Genomic DNA, 22,986 nt, shown 5'->3' with positions numbered 1-22,986 from the left:
TAGTAAGTACAGGACTCACAAAGGATTGCCTAGACTAGATAAATTGTAACAAACCCTCAGCTTTGAGAGGGTTCTGCACAGGAATTTAGCTTCATGATGAAATCAAGACTGATCTCAGTCACTGACAGGAAGCAGAGATTTTGACAATGATGACGAATTGAACCATAAACTCAATTAGGACATTGTGGGACATTTCACGATTAACGTTTATTTGCTGTAATTGGCGACTATTTGAACCATTTGATACTATGAGGCGTCTTTAACATTTAAAATGGCGGTATGTGTTCGTGACCTGACCTTGCAGGGCATCCATTCACATCAGGCCAGTCCCTGTGGTGGTGATGCAGCTGTTAGCCAGTGATGCAATTCTCTGCACCGTGCAGCTGCACTCTGGTAGAAGTCAGTGTAAATCCATTTGTCCGCAGCCGCACATTGCGCCAAAGTCATCTTGTGCCTCTTGATTTGTGCCGTGAATGTGGCGTTTCTCAGACTTTAGCATACAGAGACTGATCGCACCTTACCTGCCGCTATAATGAGGAGTCGCGCCATGATGTCACATGTGTTCACGGCCACACAGAATACTTTCCACGTACAGATATTGTGAGCAGCGCGAATCTTAGAGGCTTCTTTACTGACGGTAACGATCGTAATCCCCCTCCTCCCCCCGTTGTGTTGGCGTCAGATCTGTCCGGCCATTAGAAGTCATTTTCTTGTATTTCATTGCGTGTGGCGAACACCAAAAGCAAACAAAAATACGGAGAAGAATTAGAGGGAAGTAAGCGGCGGGGTAATAACGTCCTCACAGTGACAGTAAAATTACAGGGAGTGAAGCAAACGCCATTTGACGGCTTTTATGGGCAAACGGCGCATTTATTCCAGGTCACCGCAGCTGAATCGCTGCAGTGTGAATAACTGGATCTAAATGAGGCCTTTCTGACGCCTGCAAGAAGCAAATGTGTTAAGTGAGGCCCACACCGCTACCGGCGTAAATCCCACCTGCGCCAATCTAAACACCGTACAGCGAGGAAGCGGCTGGTATCAGCGCCATAAACTGCGCCCACAACATTCATCAAGACGCTAATCCGGGATAGTAAAAATTCTGTCGAATGACCTCAGATGTGATTTACAGGAAAACCATTGGAGGTTTCAGTGTCTCACCATTTTCAAGATCTCTTCTTGCTGTCAATTCATGCTTCATGCTTGGAACATTTGTTACAATGTATCAATGTGTGCACTAAACACATCAGCCATACAAACTCCTCTCCTGTCCTAGCTGCTACAATGTATCAGTGCAGGTAAAATAAATGCACCAAGATAGAAGCAAGATTTCTACTGCCGATATTCTTAGTTTGAGTTCCCATCCACTGACAGCAAGCAGAGGGGTTACAGAACATGTTTTACAAGGATGAAGCTGTATATAGGGGTTCGCTGTGTGGCCTGTGCTGTCTCCGCCGTCCTTTCATCTGTCACCTGCTCCATATATGGTCCCCGGCGCTGCATGAGGCGTAAACACGTCTGATCCCAGATTACAGGAAACTGAGCAGATCCCTGACACTTGTGAGGGACCGGGTGTAAATCACAGGCTGCACCCCCACCCTCCGAACATGACTACATATCATGAATCATACGTGTAACAGGTGGTTGTTTAGGCTATACATCACAGAGATGGTGGCTGAAGCAGGGGGTGTACTAAGATTTAAAGGGCTAGTAACCCTACAGTCCAGAGCTTATAATACTGCTGGAGCGGCTGATATCAGTCACATGTGATGTAATGTCTGGAGGTTATATCAGTGCTGGAGCGTTATAAGAGGGGCGGCTGATATCAGTCACATATGATGTAATGTCTGGAGGTTATATCAGCGCTGGAGCGTTATAAGAGGAGCGGCTGATATCAGTCACATATGATGTAATGTCTCTGGAGGTTATATCAGCGCTGGAGCTTTATAAGAGGAGCGGCTGATATCAGTCACATGTGATGTAATGTCTGGAGTTTATATCAGTGCTGGAGCGTTATAAGAGGAGCGGCTGATATCAGTCACATATGATGTAATGTCTGGAGTTTATATCAGTGCTGGAGCATTATAAGAGGAGCGGCTGATATTAGTCACATATGATGTAATGTCTCTGGAGGTTCTATCAGTACTGGAGCGTTATAAGAGGGGCGGCTGATATCAGTCACATATGATGTAATGTCTGGAGGTTATATCAGTGCTGGAGCGTTATAAGAGGAGCGGCTGATATCAGTCACATAGGATGTAATGTCTGGAGTTTATATCAGTGCTGGAGCGTTATAAGAGGAGCGGCCGATATCAGTCACATGATGTAATGTCTGGAGGTTATATCAGTACTGGAGCGTTATAAGAGGGGCGGCTGATATCAGTCACATGTGATGTAATGTCTCTGGAGGTTATATCAGTACTGGAGCGTTATAAGAGGGGCGGCTGATATCAGTCACATATGATGTAATGTCTGGAGGTTATATCAGCGCTGGAGCGTTATAAGAGGAGCTGCTGATATCAGTCACATATGATGTAATGTCTGGAGGTTATATCAGTGCTGGAGCGTTATAAGTGGAGCGGCTGATATCAGTCACATAGGATGTAATGTCTCTGGAGGTTATATCAGCGCTGGAGCGTTATAAGAGGAGCGGCTGATATCAGTCACATATGATGTAATGTCTGGAGGTTATATCAGTGCTGGAGCGTTATAAGAGGAGCTGCTGATATCAGTCACATATGATGTAATGTCTCTGGAGGTTATATCAGCGCTGGAGCGTTATAAGAGGAGCTGCTGATATCAGTCACATATGATGTAATGTCTCTGGAGGTTATATCAGTGCTAGAGCGTTATAAGAGGAGCGGCGGATATCAGTCACATGTGATGTAATGTCTGGAGGTTATATCAGTACTGGAGCGTTATAAGAGGAGCGGCTGATATCAGTCACATAGGATATAATGTCTCTGGAGATATTGTGAGATTAGATTGTGAGCTCCTTGGGTCAGGGAGGATGGGAGTGAAACATTGTGCACGTCACTGCTACGTGAAGTAGTTATGAAGGAGGCTGCACATATAACTGGAGAGGTTCTGTTGCACTGTCATTGTTGCATAAGTCTTCACGCCTGCCTCACTTTCGGGGTCTTTGTGTTCTAGGAGGAATGCCAGAATTACATCAGAGTCCTGATTGTGACTGGGAAGAGGGTCTTCACCTGCGGGACGAACGCCTTCTCACCTGTGTGCACCAGCCGCCAGGTATGTGACGTGTGAATGTGTTATATGATCGGTGTCTGGGAAAGCTGGGTGACGTCGGATATGCTCCCTGTTATAGTTCTCATAGTTCAGGTGACCCAGCTTTCCCAGACTTCTGACAGTGGGGCTCCACCACCGGGCTGGTTTACCGTTCACATGTCATGGACAGCTGGGTGAGTGCATTCTGTGGGGTCCAGGCCTCGCCTGTGGGGTCCAGGCCTCGCCTGTGGGGTCCAGGCCTCGCCTGTGGGGTCCAGGCCTCGCCTGTGGGGTCCAGGCCTCGCCTGTGGTTTTTAGGCCTCGTCTGTGGTTTAGGCCGCGCCTGTGGGGTCCAGGCCTCGCCTGTGGGGTCCAGGCCTCGCCTGTGGTTTTTAGGCCTCGCCTGTGGGGTCCAGGCCTCGCCTGTGGGGTCCAGGCCTCGCCTGTGGGGTCCAGGCCTCGCCTGTGGGATCCAGGCCTCGCCTGTGGGGTCCAGGCCTCGCCTGTGGTTTTTAGGCCTCGCCTGTGATGTCAGACCTGGGGGCAGATTCATTAAACTCTTAGTTGCCCATAACAACCAATCACAGCGCAGCTTTCATGTTTCACATGCACTGTAAGAAATGAAAGCTGTGCTCTGATTGGTTGCTATGTGCAACAGAGTTCTTATTAATAAATCCGCCCTGTAGAATCCTGTGGAGTCCTTGGAAGATTCCTGATTATGGGATGTTTCTCGGGATCCGCCTCGTGCTGCAGAACGCCGTGTATTGGCTCTGAGCTCTGCGTTGTGACCAGTATAACCCATGGAGCCTCCGCGCGTTTCATATCTGACATCTGTTTCCATTTAGACGCCCAGAGCGCTTTATGTTCTATAAACAGATCTGTGATATGAGAGGCTGCGGAGACGAGACCCCCGGAGACCCCCAAGTCCTCGCCCCGCAGCCTCCTGGACTCGACAGTCTCTGTTAAATGAAATCCTGTTGTGTCCTGAGGGAAATGTCCGATTATTTTCATAGTTTCCCTGACCCCGGGGGCACTGAAGGGTTAATGTGAGGTCAGTCAAAGATGGCAGTGACTGCAGGGGATAAATCTGAGCTCGGGCCCCAGAACAGCCCCTTCTGGGATCTCGCCTGCATCCCCCTGAACTGACCATAATATGTATAGCATTCTGTATTGCCATCCCGTTCCCCACAAGAGCTCGCAATCTCTGGCGACTGCGGCCACCATTCAGTCACAGGGTCACCTCGACCTTATGAAGAGTACGACCCCTGCTACCCCCCCCTCCTTACACGCCGAAATCCGGTTCACAGGAAGCGCAGGGAAAATAACGTAGATGTGGCGCTTCATCGGCTCAGACTTCATTGTTGCATCTTCCTCCTCTCAGTAGTTTTGTACTTGGTATTTCAGGTTGGGAACATCAGCAGAGTCTTGGAGAAGATAAATGGAGTGGCCCGATGTCCGTACGATCCCCGTCACAACTCCACCGCCGTCATCACGGCACGCGGCGAGCTGTACGCGGCCACCGTCATAGACTTCTCTGGTCGGGACCCCGCCATCTACCGCAGCCTGGGCAGTATCCCCCCGCTCCGCACCGCACAGTACAACTCCAAGTGGCTGAATGGTAAGGACCAGCGGTATAGAAGAACCGGCCTCAACACAGTGATAACTCCGAGTACAGATGTCACCTGCAGTCCCATGTAACACCACAGATGACACAGTGATAACTCTGAGTACAGATAATGTAGTAGATGTCTCCTGCAGTCCTATGTAACACCACAGATAACACAGTGATAACTCTCTGAGTACAGATAATGTAGTGGTTGTCACCTGCAGTCCTATGTAACACCACAGATAACAGCGATATCTCTCTGAGTACAGATAATGTAGTAGATGTCACCTGCAGTCCTATGTAACACCACAGATAACACAGTGATAGCCCTCTGTGTACAGATAATGTAGTAGATGTCACCTGCAGTCCTATGTAACACCACAGATAACACAGTGATAACTCTCTGAATACAGATAATGTAGTAGATGTCACCTGCAGTCCTATGTAACACCACAGATAACACAGTGATAGCCCTCTGTGTACAGATAATGTAGTGATGTCACCTGCAGTCCTATGTAACACCACAGATAACACAGTGATAACGGAGTACAGATAATGTAGTAGATGTCACCTGCAGTCCTATGTAACACCACAGATAACACAGTGATATCTCTGAGTACAGATAATGTAGTAGATGTCACCTGCAGTCCTATGTAACACCACAGATAACAGCGATAACTCTGTGAGTACAGATAATGTAGTAGATGTCACCTGCAGTCCTATGTAACAGCACAGATAACACAGTGATAACTATCTGAGTACAGATAATGTAGTAGATGTCACCTGCAGTCCTATGTAACACCACAGATAACACAGTGATAACCGAGTACAGATAATGTATTAGATGTCACCTGCAGTCCCATGTAACACCACAGATAACAGTGTTAACTCTGAGTACAGATAATGTAGTAGATGTCACCTGCAGTCCTATGTAACACCACAGATAACAGTGATAACTCTCTGTGTACAGATAATGTAGTAGATGTCACCTGCAGTCCTATGTAACACCACAGATAACAGTGATAACTCTCTGTGTACAGATAATGTAGTGATGTCACCTGCAGTCCTATGTAACACCACAGATAACACAGTGATAACTCTCTGAGTACAGATAATGTAGTAGATGTCACCTGCAGTCCTATGTAACACCACAGATAACAGTGATAGCCCTCTGTGTACAGATAATGTAGTAGATGTCACCTGCAGTCCTATGTAACACCACAGATTACAGTGATAGCCCTCTGTGTACAGATAATGTAGTAGATGCCTCCTGCAGTCCCATGTAACACCACAGATAACACAGTGATAACCGAGTACAGATAATGTAGTAGATGTCACCTGCAGTCCCATGTAACACCACAGATAACACAGTGATAACCGAGTACAGATAATGTAGTAGATGTCACCTGCAGTCCCATGTAACACCACAGATAACACAGTGATAACCGAGTACAGATAATGTAGTAGATCTCACCTGCAGTCCCATGTAACACCACAGATAACACAGTGATAACCGAGTACAGATAATGTAGTAGATGTCACCTGCAGTCCCATGTAACACCACAGATAACACAGTGATAACCGAGTACAGATAATGTAGTAGATGTCACCTGCAGTCCCATGTAACACCACAGATAACAGTGTTAACTCTCTGTGTACAGATAATGTAGTAGATGTCACCTGCAGTCCTATGTAACACCACAGATTACATTACCAAGACTTGAGAAAATAAGAAACTCATTTTCTGCTACATCTGACACACTCGGCTCTGCTACCTCTGTGTATACGTTATGGCTGATGTGCTGTAGACACTGTAGAGCTGTCAGGGTCGTTACAATGTATCAGTCATTGTCCTGGTTTCTTCTGCAGTTTAACCCTTTCTCTCCTTTATTTTTTCAGAACCCAACTTTGTGGCCGCCTATGACATTGGTCTGTTCACGTATTTCTTCTTCCGGGAAAACGCGGTGGAGCACGACTGTGGGAAGACGGTGTACTCGCGGGTGGCCAGGGTCTGCAAGAACGATTTTGGGGGTCGCTTTTTGCTGGAGGACACGTGGACGACCTTCATGAAGGCGAGGCTGAACTGCTCGCGCTCCGGGGAGGTCCCCTTCTACTACAACGAGCTGCAGAGCACCTTCCTCCTCCCGGAGCAGGATCTCATCTACGGCGTCTTCACCACCAACGTGTAAGTTATATCCGCGTACTGCCCCACCTTGGCTGGGGAACTACAAGTCCCAGGACGCCCTGCTGGGGAATATGTGAGCAGAGCGTCCCACAGCTCATGGTAGCACTTGGATATTTGCGCCATTGCTGCCCCTGAGATCTTCGCAGCTGGCACGTTACTGTTCAGCAGGCGCGATGTGGCGCACATCGTCCTGTAAGCGGCCATCATTTTTCTGACCGTTTCTCTCGGTTCTGGCCCCTCCCCCTTCCGACATCTTTCCTGAATGTAAATCTGAGATTCACGAGCTGGAAACTTTTTCCGAGCAGCACTCGAAGTTGTACCAGATTGTGCCGGGGCCGTAATGGATGTATTAAGGTTTACGACGTTGAGCATCGCGCTCATTATACGCCGCGTGTTACGATGTGATCTGTCAGGAGAGTTCGCACGGCAGGAGGAGACGTGCGGCGAGTGTTAATGTGAAGGATCCTAAATAATCTGGGTAACGAGAACTCCGCCGCACGTAGCGCCCCCAACCCCTCCCCCACTGTCTCATACTTGACGTCCCCGCTGCTAGAAATTGGCCTCACTGGGAATTAAACATGGCTGCTGCTTCCAAACACAGCGCGGCAGAGGCGGGCGCAAGGGGACCCTGCGGCAGCCATTAAAGATCCAGGCTCCGTATAGATGTCGGGGGATGCACCTCAACGAACGGGTCCGTAGACTGGGTGATGTGGTGGAAGGTGGGGCACTCCTCCGCTGACTTCAGGTTTCATTGCTTTACACTTCTGGTCAGATTTAAAGGTTTTTTTTGTGTGAAATGAAGGGTTAATTCTTAAAAGGGGTGATTAGTGGTGGCCCCAGGTGGAGCCATGAGAATGGGGCGATTTCCATCCAGTCATCATTGGAGGAGCGGCGGTGGCGGTCCAGAAAAGTTCTGATAGACTCTGGGTTTCATTTTCTCATCGTTTCTCATTTCCTCGCCGTTCTCTGCTTGCTGTCTCTGAATGAAAATTATCTTGTTTATATTAAAAGCTACATTAAGAGATGGAAAACACAACTGACCTTTTGCTTCTCACGGCTGAGGGTTTGCTACATTATGTCAGTGTAAGCACTTGCCTATGAGCTAAACTCAGCAGCAGTGGGCTCAGAGGGTTCCCCGCACTGATACATTGTAACAAACTGCAGCTCTGTGTGCCAATTGTTTCCATCTGTCAGTACAGAGCTGTTCGGGTGCTGTGCCGCCTTTTCTGCCCGCTCAGCTCTGGTATAAACGCGGTGTTGGTGCGGTTTCCGTCTGGCGGTCACATGGTCCAGCCGCTGGCTCTTGCCAGTCTCGCGTGCAGTCACTTTGAGTGGGTTTGAAGCCCCTCAGAGCTGTCATTCGTGACTGATAGTCTGCCTTGTTACGCACGGTCGGACGCCCCACCGCGGTTTTACCAGCCAATGACATGCGGCCAAGAATAAAGGGTCCTCGCGGAGGCTGCAATTCTGTCTTCTCTGTTATAACGGGAGGCAATTAACGTGACGACAGGCGGACAGGCACCGCCGTGCTAATGCCGGTGCGCCAACGTTTTGCCGCAGTCATTCCTGACACGTCCCTTGTGCAAGTCTTGATTGTGGGTTTGGATTTGGAACATTTGACTTAACCAGACGCCTCTCAGGACTCAGCTGCCATCTTGCCTCATGGATGGTGCCCGGTTTGTGCCAATTGCTGGCAACTCCTTGACATATTGAGGCTATTGGTGCTGCGGGCTCCAGAGTACTCTGCCCAGGGCCCTGCTTCATTCTAGATTGTCAGCTCAGAGGACGCCTTTTAGGTGAAGAGCAGAATAAATGTAATGTCTTTTGCTCTAGTCACATCCAGAGCTGCGCTCATAATTCTGCTGGTTGCATAGTTGGCATCCTGTAATCCACTGCACGGTGGTACCTGGATTTTGGGAGTGTTGGGGGTTTTCAAGGTGTGCCCATGGTTTCCTTATGTGCAGGGAGCGGCCGCCATCATTAATCCACCATGATTTGTCTGATCTGTTCCCAGGAATAGCATCGCTGCCTCCGCGGTCTGTGCCTTCAACCTCAGCGCCATCACTCAGGCCTTTAATGGCCCCTTCAGATACCAGGAGAATCCGCGCTCTGCCTGGCTGCCAACGCTCAACCCCATACCCAGCTTTCAGGTGAGCGCCGTGGGCGGAGCCTAGAGACTGGTTACCAGGACGGCATTATAAATTCTGGGTCCAAAAGAGACAGCATGTATCTAATCCTGTCTTGTGGTACTGCCTACTGAGCTGAGTATCTAATCCTGTCTTGTGGTACTGCCTACTGAGCTGAGTATCTAATCCTGTCTTGTGTTACTGCCTGCTGAGCTGAGTATCTAATCCTGTCTTGTGGTACTGCCTACTGAGCTGAGTATCTAATCCTGTCTTGTGTTACTGCCTGCTGAGCTGAGTATCTAATCCTGTCTTGTGGTACTGCCTACTGAGCTGAGTATCTAATCCTGTCTTGTGGTACTGCCTGCTGAGCTGAGTATCTAATCCTGTCTTGTGGTACTGCCTGCTGAGCTGTGTATCTAATCCGGTCTTGTGGTACTGCCTGCTGAGCTGTGTATCTAATCCTGTCTTGTGATACTGCCTGCTGAGCTGTGTATCTAGACTTCTCATGTGTGATACTGTCTGCTGAGCCGTGTATCTAATCCTATCCTGTGTGATACTGCCTGCTGAGCTTTGTATCTAATCCTCTCATGTGTGATACTGTCTGCTGAGCTTTGTATCTAATCCTATCCTGTGTGATACTGTCTGCTGAGCCGTGTATCTAATCCTATCCTGTGTGATACTGTCTGCTGAGCTTTGTATCTAATCCTCTCATGTGTGATACTGTCTACTGAGCTGTGCATCTAATCCTATCCTGTGTGATACTGTCTGCTGAGCGGAGTATCTAATCCTATCCTGTGTGATACTGTCTGCTGAGCGGAGTATCTAATCCTATCCTGTGTGATACTGTCTGCTGAGCTGTGTATCTAATCCTATCCTGTGTGATACTGTCTGCTGAGCTGTGTATCTAATCCTCTCATGTGTGATACTGTCTGCTGAGCTGTGTATCTAATCCTACCCTGTGTGATACTGTCTGCTGAGCTGTGTATCTAATCCTGTCGATACAGTCGTCTTAACGGAGTCTAATCCTGTCATGTGTGATACTGCTTGCTGAGCTGTGTATCTAAGCCGCTCCTTGTTTTGCAGTGCGGTATTCTGAACGATGACAGTCCGAATGAGAACCTGACGGAGCGGAGCCTGCAGGACGCTCAGCGCCTCTTCCTGATGAATGACGTGGTGCAGCCGGTGTCCGTGGATCCGCTGGTGACGCAGGACAGCGTGCGCTTCTCCAAGTTGGTGGTGGATATTGTGCAGGGGAAGGACACCTTGTATCACGTCATGTATATAGGGACCGGTACGTGACCGCAGAGTCAGGACTGTAGCTGTCATTGCCATCCAAATAAAGTTTCAGAAAATGCTACACAAGCTCAATCAGATGAGTCGGGATCACTTCATATTACAGGCTGCTGTCTTGCTTCTGGGTCAGGAGTATTGCAGATTACAGGCTGCAGCCTCATTTATGGGTCAGGATTACTGCAGATTACAGGCTGCTGTCTCATTCATGGGTCAGGAGTATTGCAGATTACAGGCTGCAGTCTTATTCATGGGTCAGGATTACTGCAGATTACAGGCTGCAGCCTCATTTATGGGCCAGGAGTACTGCAGATTACAGGCTGCCGTCTCATTTATGGGTCAGGAGTACTGCAGATTACAGGCTTTTGTCTCATTCATTGGTCAGGAGTATTGCAGATTACAGGCTGCAGTCTTATTCATGGGTCAGGAGTACTGCAGATTACAGGCTGCTGTCTCATTTATGGGTCAGGAGTACTGCAGATTACAGGCTGCAGTCTCATTTATGGTCAGGAGTACTGCAGATTACAGGCTGCAGTCTTATTCATGGGTCAGGAGTACTGCAGATTACAGGCTGCAGTCTCATTCATGGGTCAGGAGTACTGCAGATTACAGGCTGCAGTCTCATTCATGGGTCAGGAGTACTGCAGATTACAGGCTGCAGTCTTATTCATGGGTCAGGAGTACTGCAGATTACAGGCTGCAGTCTCATTCATGGGTCAGGAGTACTGCAGATTACAGGCTGCAGTCTCATTCATGGGTCAGGAGTATTGCAGATTACAGGCTGCAGTCTTATTCATGGGTCAGGAGTATTGCAGATTACAGGCTGCAGTCTTATTCATGGCTCAGGAGTACTGCAGATTACAGGCTGCAGTCTCATTTATGGGTCAGGAGTATTGCAGATTACAGGCTGCAGTCTTATTCATGGGTCAGGAGTATTGCAGATTACAGGCTGCCGTCTCATTTATGGGTCAGGAGTACTGCAGATTACAGGCTGCAGTCTTATTCATGGGTCAGGAGTATTGCAGACTACAGGCTGCCGTCTCATTTATGGGTCAGGAGTACTGCAGATTACAGGCTGCTGTCTCATTTATGGGTCAGGAGTACTGCAGATTACAGGCTGCCGTCTCATTTATGGGTCAGGAGTACTGCAGATTACAGGCTGCCGTCTCATTTATGGGTCAGGAGTACTGCAGATTACAGGCTGCCGTCTCATTTATGGGTCAGGAGTACTGCAGATTACAGGCTGCAGTCTTATTCATGGGTCAGGAGTATTGCAGATTACAGGCTGCAGTCTCATTTATGGGTCAGGAGTACTGCAGATTACAGGCTGCTGTCTCATTTATGGGTCAGGAGTACTGCAGATTACAGGCTGCAGTCTTATTCATGGGTCAGGAGTATTGCAGATTACAGGCTGCAGTCTCATTTATGGGTCAGGAGTACTGCAGATTACAGGCTGCTGTCTCATTTATGGGTCAGAGTTTCTATTGGCCCCTGAGTTTTCCCTTCACTTTTGCTCTGCAGAGCGCGGCACGATCCTCAAGGCTCTGTCCACGGCCAATCGCAGCCTGCGGAGCTGCTACCTGGAGGAGATGCACATCCTCCCGAGCGGCCAGCAGCAGCCCATCCTCAGCCTGCAGATCCTGCACAGCAACCGCTCTCTATTTGTGGGACTGAACAACGGCGTCCTGAAGGTTCCTCTGGAGCGCTGCACCATGTACAGGACCGAGGGGTAAGTGTGACCTGAGGGGTAGTGTCATTTGTCTGATGGGGGTTGTTGTATCGGTGATTATATCTGCAGGCTGAATGTGAAGGAGACCTCTCTTGTGTTACCCTGTAGCCATTTCTGAAGGTTGGTGGCCCCTTGGGCTGGAGTGGCACACGTGGGCACCGGGGATTATTTGGGGGGGGGGGGGGAATGTGAGGAAGCTACAGAGTGTGGCTGCATTAGGAGGTGGTATGGGGCAGGCGGCGGGTCAGGGCCTTCCTGTGGCTGATGAGAAGCATTGTTATATGAGGAGCACTGCTCAGGTTGCAGGAGGGTGCATTAGAGCCTTTCATCCGAATCCGAGGTGACTAATGCTGTAATCTAGTGATGGGCGGGGGTCCGCAGCCTGGTTCATACTACACTGGTCTCACACTGGGATGAGGCCATTCAGCACCAGTAAAGTATCGGTGTTCCCACTGTAATTGTCACTTTGCGGTGTGCGTTACCTCTGCTGATGAATCCTCCTTTGTCTGCTCACGTTCCATCGCCCTTTCTGCAGCAATCTAAAATCCATTTGTGGAGCAGGTTTGTGGCGGCCAGTGATTGTGCAGGAGCCGAGACGCTGAAGGGATTTCTCTGCCGCTCTACACAAAAAAACATCAGTGTTCGGTGCTAGACGGTCTGTGCCAGTGTGAGGAGCATCCTGTCTGATACCTGTACTGTCAGCTGGAGCTTCACTGCCACCTGTACTGTCAGCTGGAGCTTCACTGCCACTTGTACTGTCAGCTGGAGCTTCACTGCCACCTGTACTGTCAGCTGGAGCTTCACTGCCACCTGTACTGTCAGCTGGAGCTTCACTGCCACCTGTACTGTCAGCTGGAGCTTCACTGCCACCTGTACTGTCAGCTGGAGCTTCACTGCCACCTGTACTGTCAGCTGGAGCTTCACTGCCACCTGTACTGTCAGCTGGAGCTTCACTGCCACCTGTACTGTCAGCTGGAGCTTCACTGCCACCTGTACTGTCAGCTGGAGCTTCACTGCCACCTGTACTGTCAGCTGGAGCTTCACTGCCACCTGTACTGTCAGCTGGAGCTTCACTGCCACCTGTACTGTCAGCTGGAGCTTCACTGCCACCTGTACTGTCAGCTGGAGCTTCACTGCCACCTGTACTGTCAGCTGGAGCTTCACTGCCACCTGTACTGTCAGCTGGAGCTTCACTGCCACCTGTACTGTCAGCTGGAGCTTCACTGTCAGCTGGAGCTTCACTGCCACCTGTACTGTCAGCTGGAGCTTCACTGCCACCTGTACTGTCAGCTGGAGCTTCACTGCCACCTGTACTGTCAGCTGGAGCTTCACTGCCACCTGTACTGTCAGCTGGAGCTTCACTGCCACCTGTACTGTCAGCTGGAGCTTCACTGCCACCTGTACTGTCAGCTGGAGCTTCACTGCCACCTGTACTGTCAGCTGGAGCTTCACTGCCACCTGTACTGTCAGCTGGAGCTTCACTGCCACCTGTACTGTCAGCTGGAGCTTCACTGCCACCTGTACTGTCAGCTGGAGCTTCACTGCCACCTGTACTGTCAGCTGGAGCTTCACTGCCACCTGTACTGTCAGCTGGAGCTTCACTGCCACCTGTACTGTCAGCTGGAGCTTCACTGCCACCTGTACTGTCAGCTGGAGCTTCACTGCCACCTGTACTGTCAGCTGGAGCTTCACTGCCACCTGTACTGTCAGCTGGAGCTTCACTGCCACCTGTACTGTCAGCTGGAGCTTCACTGCCACCTGTACTGTCAGCTGGAGCTTCACTGCCACCTGTACTGTCAGCTGGAGCTTCACTGCCACCTGTACTGTCAGCTGGAGCTTCACTGCCACCTGTACTGTCACCTGGAGCTTCACTGCCACCTGTACTGTCAGCTGGAGCTTCACTGCCACCTGTACTGTCAGCTGGAGCTTCACTGCCACCTGTACTGTCAGCTGGAGCTTCACTGCCACCTGTACTGTCAGCTGGAGCTTCACTGCCACCTGTACTGTCAGCTGGAGCTTCACTGCCACCTGTACTGTCAGCTGGAGCTTTACTGCCACCTGTACTGTCAGCTGGAGCTTCACTGCCACCTGTACTGTCAGCTGGAGCTTCACTGCCACCTGTACTGTCAGCTGGAGCTTCACTGCCACCTGTACTGTCAGCTGGAGCTTCACTGCCACCTGTACTGTCAGCTGGAGCTTCACTGCCACCTGTACTGTCAGCTGGAGCTTCACTGCCACCTGTACTGTCAGCTGGAGCTTCACTGCCACCTGTACTGTCAGCTGGAGCTTCACTGCCACCTGTACTGTCAAGGTGTTGTCCCGATGACCCTAGTTACTCTCTCTCTGGCATTACCACCCCATCCTCTCAGGTGTTGGGGGTCATGGATAGTGATGGGTTGTAGTCTGGTCTTCACGCCTGCACATTATATCCCACCTTCACGGTTACTTGGATGCACCCCACTTTTCAGGTCTTGGGGGACTCCCTATGGCAGCGCCTCCTGTGTACTGATTTCAGGTCTCTTAGTATAAGGGCTGGAAGACCCCAGGACCCCAGGGGTCTATCTGCTGACGGTGCCTCAATATTTAGGTTGTTTTGCAGAGTTCTTCCCCAAGAACCATCATAAAGATTTTGCCCAGAAGGGGGTCGACACGGCAGATAGCAGGACCCCTCTTTTCCCTCCAGGTTGTCTTCTGTTTTCTGGCCTTTACTCTTTTGTGATTTGTCTATAATCCCAAGACCCCCTCCCCGGTACAAGGACAAAGCAGCAGGAATTTCCCACCCAGTCACTCGGCGGACATGAATGGGAATCGGCTCGGTCTGAACCGCGACCCCCAGAATCCCCCATTGATTGTGCAGCCTCTTTAGTCAGAGCCGGGTTCTTATCTCGGTAATGTGTGCGCTCTCACGCTGCCCTCCTGGCACTGAGGCCCCTGTTTACTGGAGCTTTGTGCTCACCCTGATTGAGAGCTCGCCCTGCAGAGCTGAGTTTGTCGCCTTACACCCCCCTCCATGGTTACACAACTTTCCACACATTTAAAGGTCACCCCAGAAATTTACACCAAGGACAGAAGTCTCTTCCCGGCGGCTGTGACTGCGTCCCCGTTATTGTTTCGTCCCGTTGCTGGGGTCAGGTTGTCAGATTCCGTCTCATTTTGCGGTGTTGTGTCTGTGTTCCACTTGCCCACAGATTCTGTTGTGGCGGAGCTCCGGTTCTATGGCCGGTGGTCCCTTTGACCGTTTTGTTATCCTCAGGGCCCCGTCCGTCTGCTCCTGGTGATGCCATAGACCTAGCGGTTACTGAGACAGTGGACCGGATCCTCTCCTGTATAACCGCTATGATTTTTCCGTGGAGGAACATTGACGCGGGGCTGTCAGGGAGACAATAGACTGCTCACAGCTTGGCGCTCGCAGCAGATGAAGGGAGTGTTTTCCTTAAATTATCATTTATTGCATCTGAGCGGCTGGAATCCATTCACGGGAAACCAGGACGCCGCGAAACGTGAATCCGAGGCGCGGGAGGATCGATGGTTATATCTGCTGTGAGCTATCGGAGTGTTACTTATAGAGGTCACAGCCCTGCACGTAATACTACTACCACCAGCATCCTACAGCCTAACAGGACTATTCTGCACTTACTGCTACCCCCTTTATCATCCTACAGCCTCCTCCAATACCCTGCACTTACTACTAGTACCCCCATCATCCTACAGCCTCACATAAGTACACTGCAGTTACTACTACTACCCCCACTATCTTCTAACAGCCACACATGACCACTCTGCACTAACTACTACTACCCCTTATCATCCTACGGCCTCACAGAAATCTCTGCTTCTACTACTACTCCACCACCATCCTGTTGTCATATCGCTACCCTTCACTTGCTGCTACTACTACCCCTATCATAAGGGGAGTCCCTTTAACTAGCCCCTCTCTGGTGAGGCAGTTTTGTCTGGCTCGGGATTAACCCTTGTGTCAGTGTCCATGGCCTATCTGCCTGTGACCCCAATGCTTATCACTGGAGTAATGAATGGCAGACTGTTAACCCCCTGTGTCCCGCTGCGCCCTGATGCCAGTCATGCCTATCCCGGCCAGTCATGTGACTCCGCACAATGGACGCCACTGAATCGTATCCTTTGATCTGTGACACAATCTCCACCAAATTGTGCTAAACAGAAGCTGGAAACCTGAGGGATAACCGACACTAGAACGTCCCTGTCACTGTGCGGGAGGCGTCGCTGAGCTGGACCGGCGCCAGGTCTGATGGGAATAAAACAGCTCGGCAGCTTTCTAATAGACTTTGCCTATACAAGCACAATACTTGTCACAGCTGAGGGTTCGTTACTATGTAACCAGTGTGAGCACAATCTCTCTCCTATCCTGATAGTTTGTTACAGTGTTTCAGTCTGCGGCCCAGTTGGGATTGTCCAGAATGGATACAAATGTAACAAAAAGTATTAGATCAGAACAGGTTTTCAGCTTCTGGATGTATACCACAGTGTTCTCACTCACTGACAGCAAGCGGAGATCTTGGAAATAGTGAAGAATTTAAACACAAAGGGAGTGATTTACTAATACCGGCTTTACGCCGATCTTAGACGGCCCCCTGGGCCAGTCCTTGCGCCGCTCTAGTCCCAGGCTGGAGTCGTTTTTCGCCAACATTTACGCCTCTTTGCAGGTGTAGATGTTAGTGAATTTGTTGGGGCAGGAGTCCGCAGCCCCCGACACGACCACATCCCGCCCTACTGCCGAGCATGGGGTAAAATATTGTCACACAGGCGGTAAAATAGTCGCCAGTCCCTTAATGAGTGATCCCCCAAAATCTGAAAGTTGTAGAAGTTTTGATTAGACAGTGACATGAAGGTGCTAAAGAACCAGCCACCCAGGAGCGATGTGTGGCCCATAGAGCGGGAGCCCCAGCACCGTGGCCCTAGCCCTCCTTCACCAGCCCCCCTCTCTTTGGATAGCTAGCGGTCAGTAGATGTCAGGAGCAGAGGAGAGATGGATCGGCCTGGCTGCTCCGCGTGGCTCCTGTGCCAGGGAGAGCCAAGTGTGTCCTGATGTCTGCAGACGGGCAGAGGCTTCCAGGAGGTAAATTACCCGAGAGACGCCTCCAGTTTAGCTTTTGCCTCCAAGGGTTGATTTCCAATTGAGATGTTTCTGAACAGAGATGTTATCTGTGTGTACAGGACCAGGCCTGCCAGGAGGAGCAAACGGGGGTCAGGAGGGCAGCCAAAACCTGCAGTGCACAGTGCCAGAGGAAAGACGGCAGTGAGAATCAACAAACCCTCTTATAACGCTCCAGCGCTGATATAACCTCCAGAGTGTTGTGCCCACATGTGACTGATATCAGTCGCTCCTCTTATAACGCTCCAGCGCTGATATAACCTCCAGAGACATTACATCATATGTGACTGGTATCAGCCGCTCCTCGTATAATGCTCCAGTACTGATATAACCTCCAGAGACATTACATCACATGTGACTGATATCAGCCGCTCCTCTTATAACGCTCCAGTGCTGATATAACCTCCAGAGACATTACATCACATGTGACTGATATCAGCCGCTCCTCTTATAACGCTCCAGCGCTGATATAACCTCCAGAGTGTTGTGCCCACATGTGACTGATATCAGTCGCTCCTCTTATAACGCTCCAGCGCTGATATAACCTCCAGAGACATTACATCATATGTGACTGGTATCAGCCGCTCCTCGTATAATGCTCCAGTACTGATATAACCTCCAGAGACATTACATCACATGTGACTGATATCAGCCGCTCCTCTTATAACGCTCCAGTGCTGATATAACCTCCAGAGACATTACATCACATGTGACTGATATCAGCCGCTCCTCTTATAACGCTCCAGCGCTGATATAACCTCCAGTGATATTACATCATATGTGACTGATATCAGCCGCTCCTCTTATAACGCTCCAGCGCTGATATAACCTCCAGAGACATTACATCATATGTGACTGATATCAGCCGCTCCTCTTATAATGCTCCAGCGCTGATATAACCTCCAGAGACATTACATCATATGTGACTGATATCAGCCGCTCCTCTTATAATGCTCCAGTACTGATATAACCTCCAGACATTACATCACATGTGACTGATATCAGCCGCTCCTCTTATAATGCTCCAGTACTGATATAACCTGCAGAGACATTACATCACATGTGACTGATATCAGCCGCTCCTCTTATAACGCTCCAGTACTGATATTACCAGCAGGTTGAGTGTTAATGACAATTATATCACTGCTGAGACTGGGCGGTGTGATGCCCGCTGTACCCGTGTGTAGTATCAGGAGTCAGGGCAGCTCTGTATGTCGGGCATTACATGTCCCTCATCTGCTCATTATTGCTGGACACAATAACTCCCATCATCCGGCGGCTGCGCTGTGGGGCTGGTAGAGGCAGATATCAGGATTTATCATCAGAAGTTTTCTGTTTTTTTGCATTTGTAAATATGTAAATTTCCTCTATAAATCTGACGATTCTGCGGCTGCTCAGCGAGCGCACAAATCACCGCAGTAAAGAATCGTCCCGGACTATGGTGGAGGATGGGGGTATTAGAAGATCCTCTGCCCGTTGTGAATGGGATGATGGGGGTCATTGTGTCACTTGTAGATGTGCTGATTTGTAGCTCTCTGTCCGGGATGATGCCGCTGCTCTCCGGCTGCCGCCGCTGACCTTGCTCTCTGCATTGTCTTTATATTTCCATGTCTTGTGCTTGTAAATGTTTAACGGCGGATATAAAGCGGCCATCCCCCCTGTTTTATGATATTTTGGCGCTCCCCTCCTTGGCCGGTCCTGGCGCTTGTCCCCGAGCAGCAGGGAGAGGACGCTGCTGATTTATTGGCGCAGTTTTGAGTCGAGCGCTCGTCGTCTCTGGATGTTTTCACTCGTGTCATTAAAGTGATAAAATGGCCTCTTATAGGAGAAGCTCTTCACATCAGTCCATCAACCTGCGCAGTTGTCGGGGGGGGGGGGGGGGGTGGCGGTGAAGTTGGCAGCAGACGGCAATGCTCCGATGGAGAGTGACTACATTCTGCTTTATTGTGCCCGCTTGGTCTGTGCTGTGTATTAGCGAGAGGATTAACCCATTACTGCCGTATGGAACCCAGTAGGAAAAAGCATGGGTACCGTAGAGGCAGACCATGCAGCTGAGGAAGATGAGGAGCTTCTGGGTGACGGAACACTGGCCTCAGTTACTGTCCGAGAATCAGAGACTGCGCACAGTGACTGTCCCAGAATCAGAGGCTGCGCACAGTGGCTGCGCGGGAGCAAGGGAGCTGCGCACAGTGGCTGTGCAGGAGCAAGAGGCTGTGCAGGAGCAAGAGGCTGCGCACAGTGGCTGCGCAGGAGCAAGAGGCTGCGCAGGAGCAAGAGGCTGCGCACAGTGGCTGCGCAGGAGCAAGAGGCTGCGCACAGTGGCTGCGCAGGAGCAAGAGGCTGCGCACAGTGGCTGCGCAGGAGCAAGAGGCTGCGCACAGTGGCTGCGCAGGAGCAAGAGACTGCGCACAGTGGCTGCGCAGGAGCAAGAGGCTGCGCACAGTGGCTATGCAGGAGCAAGAGGCTGCGCACAGTGGCTGCGCAGGAGCAAGAGGCTGCGCACGAGCAAGGGGCTGCGCACAGTGGCTGCACAGGAGCAAGGGGCTGTGCACAGTGGCTGCGCAGGAGCAAGGGGCTGCGCACAGTGGCTGCACAGGAGCAAGGGGCTGCGCACAGTGGTTGCGCAGGAGCAAGGGAACTGCACACAGTGACAGGAGAGAAGGTTTTATTTTGTGTGCCAGGTGCACATGTATCTGGATTTTTCTGTACAGTTGGGAGTGGAAGGAGTTAATTCCTGTCAATTGCTTCTGTGTCATCAGGATGTGATTTTTTTTTTTTTGTTCTTTTGTAGTTTTTTGGCAGGGTGGGGGTCTCTGATGATTTTATAAAATGGTCCTGGGTGCTGTAATAAGTGGCGGGTGCAGTACGGCGGCGATGTGATCGGCTGTGGCATCTGCTGCTTGACACCTCTTGAGTCTCCGCTGTTATTACGCCTCATGATGACTGAGAGGCGAAAATCCATTTCTCGTCCTGTAAGACCTCGCTGTCCCAGATAACGATCCGTGTCAAGTGGTGGAATTCTGATTAATGAGATTCTTCCAGTGGCTGACATGGGTGAGAAGGCTGGGGCACCGGCCTGGGCGCAGGGAATGGGCACTGGGGTGTTATTATGTATCCAGCCTTACAAGGAGCAGGCATTAAGTGCCTCCGCAGCATCGCTCCGCGTCTTCACTTGGAGAAATTAGTCCTGATTTCTAGAAGCAATTTTCTTTCTGTAGAGTTAAATGAGTTCAAAATAATGCAAAATACTCCAGTCACATCCAAAGATGTTTCATTGCTTCTGGTTCATTGTCTATAGAGATCATGCTCTCTGTGTTGTATTATGGGCCATTAGTGTATATGATTGCAGTGCATTACAGTTGTGTATGTGCCAGACAGGCTGATTCCCGGTGTCAGTCAGCAGAATCTTGATTGCTGCTCTGAAGACATTCAGATGACCTAGTACACGGTTTGCTCTTGGCTGTATGCCCCTTGTGGGTGGCTCTGTTGCACTGTATGTTCCATGTACACATAAGCCCCAGACATTTAGTGAACTCCAGGCCGTACTCCTTGGCACATCATGTAGTATAATTTACCCATCATTGGAGCTGAATGCCATTGGCAGCGGTGCAGGGGATGGAGCGCTGGAACCGTCCTGGCAGGAACCCACAATGTTAGGATTTTGTTTCCACTGAGAAATCTGCCGGGGAGCGTGTATTAGTCCGACCGCAAATTGCAGCCTGGATACCCCATTCCTGCGCCTGGTAATAACTGTGGCCTGAGCGTGACCCCGAACCTCTGCAAAACCTGTTACATTGTGGCGCAGTCTGATCCTCCTGCTCTATAACACACTGCCAGGTGACAGGTCCTCTGTATATATAATATTCTCAGCTCCTCCTGCTCTATAACACACTGCCTGCAGATTACATGGTGACAGGTCCTCTGTATATATAATCTGCTCAGCTCCTCCTGCTCTATAACACACTGCCTGCAGATTACACGGTGACAGGTTCTCTTTATATATAATCTGCTCAGCTCCTCCTGCTCTATAACACACTGCCTGCAGATTACACAGTGACAGGTTCTCTTTATATATAATCTGCTCAGCTCCTCCTGCTCTATAACACACTGCCTGCAGATTACACGGTGACAGGTTCTCTTTATATATAATCTGCTCAGCTCCTCCTGCTCTATAACACACTGCCTGTAGATTACACGGTGACAGGTTCTCTTCTTATATAATCTGCTCAGCTCCTCCTGCTCTATAACATGCTGCCTGCAGATTACATGGTGACAGGTTCTCTTTATATATAATCTGCTCAGCTCCTCCTGCTCTATAACACGCTGCCTGCAGATTACACGGTGACACTTATGGTTATGGCGGTGTTATTGTGTTTAGTGCTGGGTGATACTGTTTTTTACACTATATGGCCACTTCATCAACCAGTTGAGAGAGGAGGGCGGTGCAGCGGGGTCCCCATGACCCGTCCTCTGGCCCTGGTCAGGTCAGATACCCGGCGACATTTGGCGGAGAATCCACTTGTTTTCACCATACTTTTCCTGTCCTCCTCGCTGTAGCGCAGCTTTCGTAGATGCTCAGCCTCTTGCGTTCCTGTGTGTCAGTATAGCTGTAATTGGTGTCTGTGCTCCACTCCCCAAGGACTGCGACTCTCATCATTGCAGTAATTGGAGTCTACAGGTCGCCGCCTGCTCTGACCCCACTCAGCGCATCTCCCTTATACCCGCAGCGTCATCTTCACTTCCTCGGCAGCCATTGACGGGAGAGGGGAGAGTAGGTGCAATGTGGTCGCCACCTGAAAAGACCGCTGGGAAGGTACGATGATGGCGACAACCGCAGGAATCTTTCTGACCAGGGGCTTTAGGGCACCACTGGGGAGGGTGCAGTTATCAGACGGATGTGGACGGACACATGAGGATGACGCTTAATGAGGTGGTCATACACACATACGTGATACACGCACACACAACGCGCATTCTCATCTGGCGGAAACTCATGGAAATGCAAAAACGTGACCACAGACCCCATAGAATGAATGGACGCTGCGATCGGTGAGTTCCGGCGGGATTCGTGACTGTGGCGGTCTGCTTTTTAGAGGGACAGGACGTTACTAATTGATGCGATGGGGGGGCTCTCTGATTGACACGTCGGTGGAGCAGTGCCCCCTAGCGAGCAGATTGTGGATTGCTTCTCGCCTTGGAACATCTTCGGGTCTAGGGAGCGTTTAAAGTTATTTTATTTTCAGATGAAATGAATGAATAAGAACATGAAAACCGCCGCAATTAAAAGCGGAATCTGTGAACGGCCCCCTCCGCTCCCCCACCAGCCCCTCATTACAGACAAATAAGAGCTGATTGTAAATTACAGCCGTTCTGCCGACAGCGGGATTGTAAAGATCGACTACGGATTTCACAGCGCACGGTTCATCTCCTGATCGCCAGCCTGTGTCCGTTCTATGCTACATTACCGCCAGAGCGCGACACTCCTGACATTATAAATGTTTCCCCATTTTTTTCATTTATATTCCAGACCTTTTTAACCCTCAAGTTTGTTGCTCTTCAGCTGTTGTTGAACCACAGGTCTCAGCATGTCCTGATACCTAAGCTGAGGGGATGGTATGGTTTGGGGGGGGACAGAAGGTTGTGACCCCCCAGTATAGCAGGTTGTCACTTGTGTGGCTGTCCTCAGAACATCCATAG

At 50.2% G+C, this 22,986-nt stretch overlaps 1 protein-coding gene across 1 annotated transcript in view; it reads left to right on the top strand.

Moving 5' to 3' along the window:
* The window catches only part of SEMA5B (semaphorin 5B), a 157,514-nt gene that overhangs the window by 88,670 nt on the left and 45,858 nt on the right, over positions 1–22,986 (top strand). The window contains 6 exon segments of the mRNA XM_040441569.1: positions 3,151–3,249; positions 4,630–4,843; positions 6,731–7,016; positions 9,031–9,166; positions 10,226–10,433; positions 11,954–12,161. Of these exon segments, the coding sequence (XP_040297503.1) occupies positions 3,151–3,249; positions 4,630–4,843; positions 6,731–7,016; positions 9,031–9,166; positions 10,226–10,433; positions 11,954–12,161 (1,151 nt within the window).

The sequence above is a fragment of the Bufo bufo genome, chromosome 7, assembly GCF_905171765.1.
Source record: "Bufo bufo chromosome 7, aBufBuf1.1, whole genome shotgun sequence".
Taxonomy (NCBI): Eukaryota; Metazoa; Chordata; class Amphibia; order Anura; family Bufonidae; genus Bufo; species Bufo bufo.
Note: the sequence above shows the minus strand (reverse complement) of the source record. Positions and strands in the feature narration are given on the sequence as shown.